This window comes from Amaranthus tricolor, chromosome 3 (assembly GCF_026212465.1).
Source record: "Amaranthus tricolor cultivar Red isolate AtriRed21 chromosome 3, ASM2621246v1, whole genome shotgun sequence".
Lineage (NCBI taxonomy): Eukaryota > Viridiplantae > Streptophyta > Magnoliopsida > Caryophyllales > Amaranthaceae > Amaranthus > Amaranthus tricolor.
Window position 1 is genome coordinate 19,670,392 of NC_080049.1, and position 1,699 is coordinate 19,672,090.

Sequence of the window (1,699 nt, forward strand, 5' to 3'; positions counted from 1 at the left end):
TCAACTAAATAAATAATAACGTTTGTCAAGGTTTCTTAAGATTGATATTTGTCATTTTCTAACATTTGTATTAGTATATTTTTAGTTTGTGATGATAAAATTCTTTAGAAGTATAGTATCTTTTATGATATTATGAATTTACACACTAGCCAGCAATGATTTTTATTAATAATATTTTTCCTAATACATGAGGTTGCATATATTTTTCTATAGTAATATGAGTACTCTTCACTTGCAATTGATTTTGTGGTACGATTTATTTCCAATCTCTATAATGAAAAATATATTATCAGTGAAGAAAGAAATAAAAGTAGGTGTGGTGATTCACAATTATAAATAGAGCATTACTTAAAACAATGATAAGGATCATCACATTAACAAAAAAAGGCTATAAACTAAGAAATAAAAACTTGTCCATTCCAACATACATTATAAATTTATAATGGCCAATTCTCTGAGTTTTTCAATTGTCCTTATTTTCCTAGTTTTTTCCATCATTTCTTTTGATGTCTCCAAGGTATGTATCGTTAGTTTTTGCCTACTATGTGTACACGTACACTCAAAGTTGTTAAAATCGGGATTTTATTTAAAATTGTTTAGAGAGGTAGAATCGAATCGTAGAATCGTAAGATTCTACAATAAACCTAAATTTATTATTTTCTCGTAATGTTTTCATCTCAAAAGTTTAAGTTTATGAATTAAACCATTATTCAATTCATTTTTAAGTATTAAATGGAAAAATAATTAATAACTATTTTGAATCTTTATACCGATGAAGAAATTTATTTTTTAAAAATTATGATGTTGAATCGTTGAATCGAAAGAAAACCGATGGTATAAATGAATTTATTTTTAACAAATTGAGTAAAAAAAATAGTTTATTATTGGCAATTACCCCTAATAATTATATGTCTAACATGTTTTCTGCATTTTTGCATCCGGGATGCGTGTTGTAACAAACTAAAGGCTGGTGGTGAAGGTTCACTAACAATAGATCGTAAGTTTTATTCTTGAACAATGTTTCAAAGTGTGAACATCTTTATTAGTTTGCTACAAAAGGTCAATTGAACGTAACCTCTTTATTAGTTTTATCATTATTAAAGGTAAGGTTGCGTATATCCGATCCTCTCATTCCCACCTCAGGTGGGAGCCACTTATCGGAATTATAACAATTGAATAAACTGGAACATAGTGAGTATGACTGAAACATCAAATATTACTGATCAAGTTTTTTGTTGTGAAAACTTTGACAGAATGTCCGGGTGCATGTGCTTATCGATGTTCAAATACACAATATCGAAATGCATGTTTAGAGTTTTGCAACAAATGTTGTGACAAATGTTTATGTGTTCCATCGGGAACGTATGGGCATAAGGAAGAATGTCCATGCTATAACAATTGGAAAACCAAAGAAGGCGGTCCCAAATGTCCTTGAATCACTTATGTAATTTTCATAGCATTGCTCTATTACATCAGTATCAATTCAAAAACTTAATGATTTCAAGTGTTCTATTCTGATTGAGATGTCTCACCTAGGGGACTATTAAATCAACCGGACATGATCCAGTTGAATCACACCAACTAATCGTAATCAAGGTTCAATAACTACGGAATCACTTCGATACCACACACAACCATAGTGCGTTCTCTGCTATTTAGGAATTTGCTCTCATATTCTCCTAATGCTTTCATTCTACTT

The 1,699-nt window shown here is 29.8% G+C and overlaps 1 protein-coding gene across 1 annotated transcript; it reads left to right on the plus strand.

Moving 5' to 3' along the window:
* The first annotated feature begins 378 nt into the window (after nucleotides 1-378).
* Nucleotides 379-1,435, plus strand: LOC130808724 (gibberellin-regulated protein 12-like). The gene is made up of 3 exons (XM_057674194.1): nucleotides 379-517; nucleotides 967-997; nucleotides 1,254-1,435. The coding sequence occupies exons 1-3, from the start codon at nucleotides 443-445 to the stop codon at nucleotides 1,433-1,435; spliced, it is 288 nt and encodes a 95-aa protein (XP_057530177.1). The 5' UTR covers nucleotides 379-442.
* The last annotated feature ends 264 nt before the right edge of the window (nucleotides 1,436-1,699 follow it).

Coding starts and splice junctions, on each gene's coding strand:
- LOC130808724 (XM_057674194.1), top strand. CDS start 443: ATGGCCAATTCTCTGAGTTTTTCAATTGTCCTTATTTTCCTAGTTTTT. Junction 518..966: donor TTTCTTTTGATGTCTCCAAG/GTATGTATCGTT, acceptor AACAAACTAAAG/GCTGGTGGTGAAGGTTCACT. Junction 998..1,253: donor AGGTTCACTAACAATAGATC/GTAAGTTTTATT, acceptor AAACTTTGACAG/AATGTCCGGGTGCATGTGCT.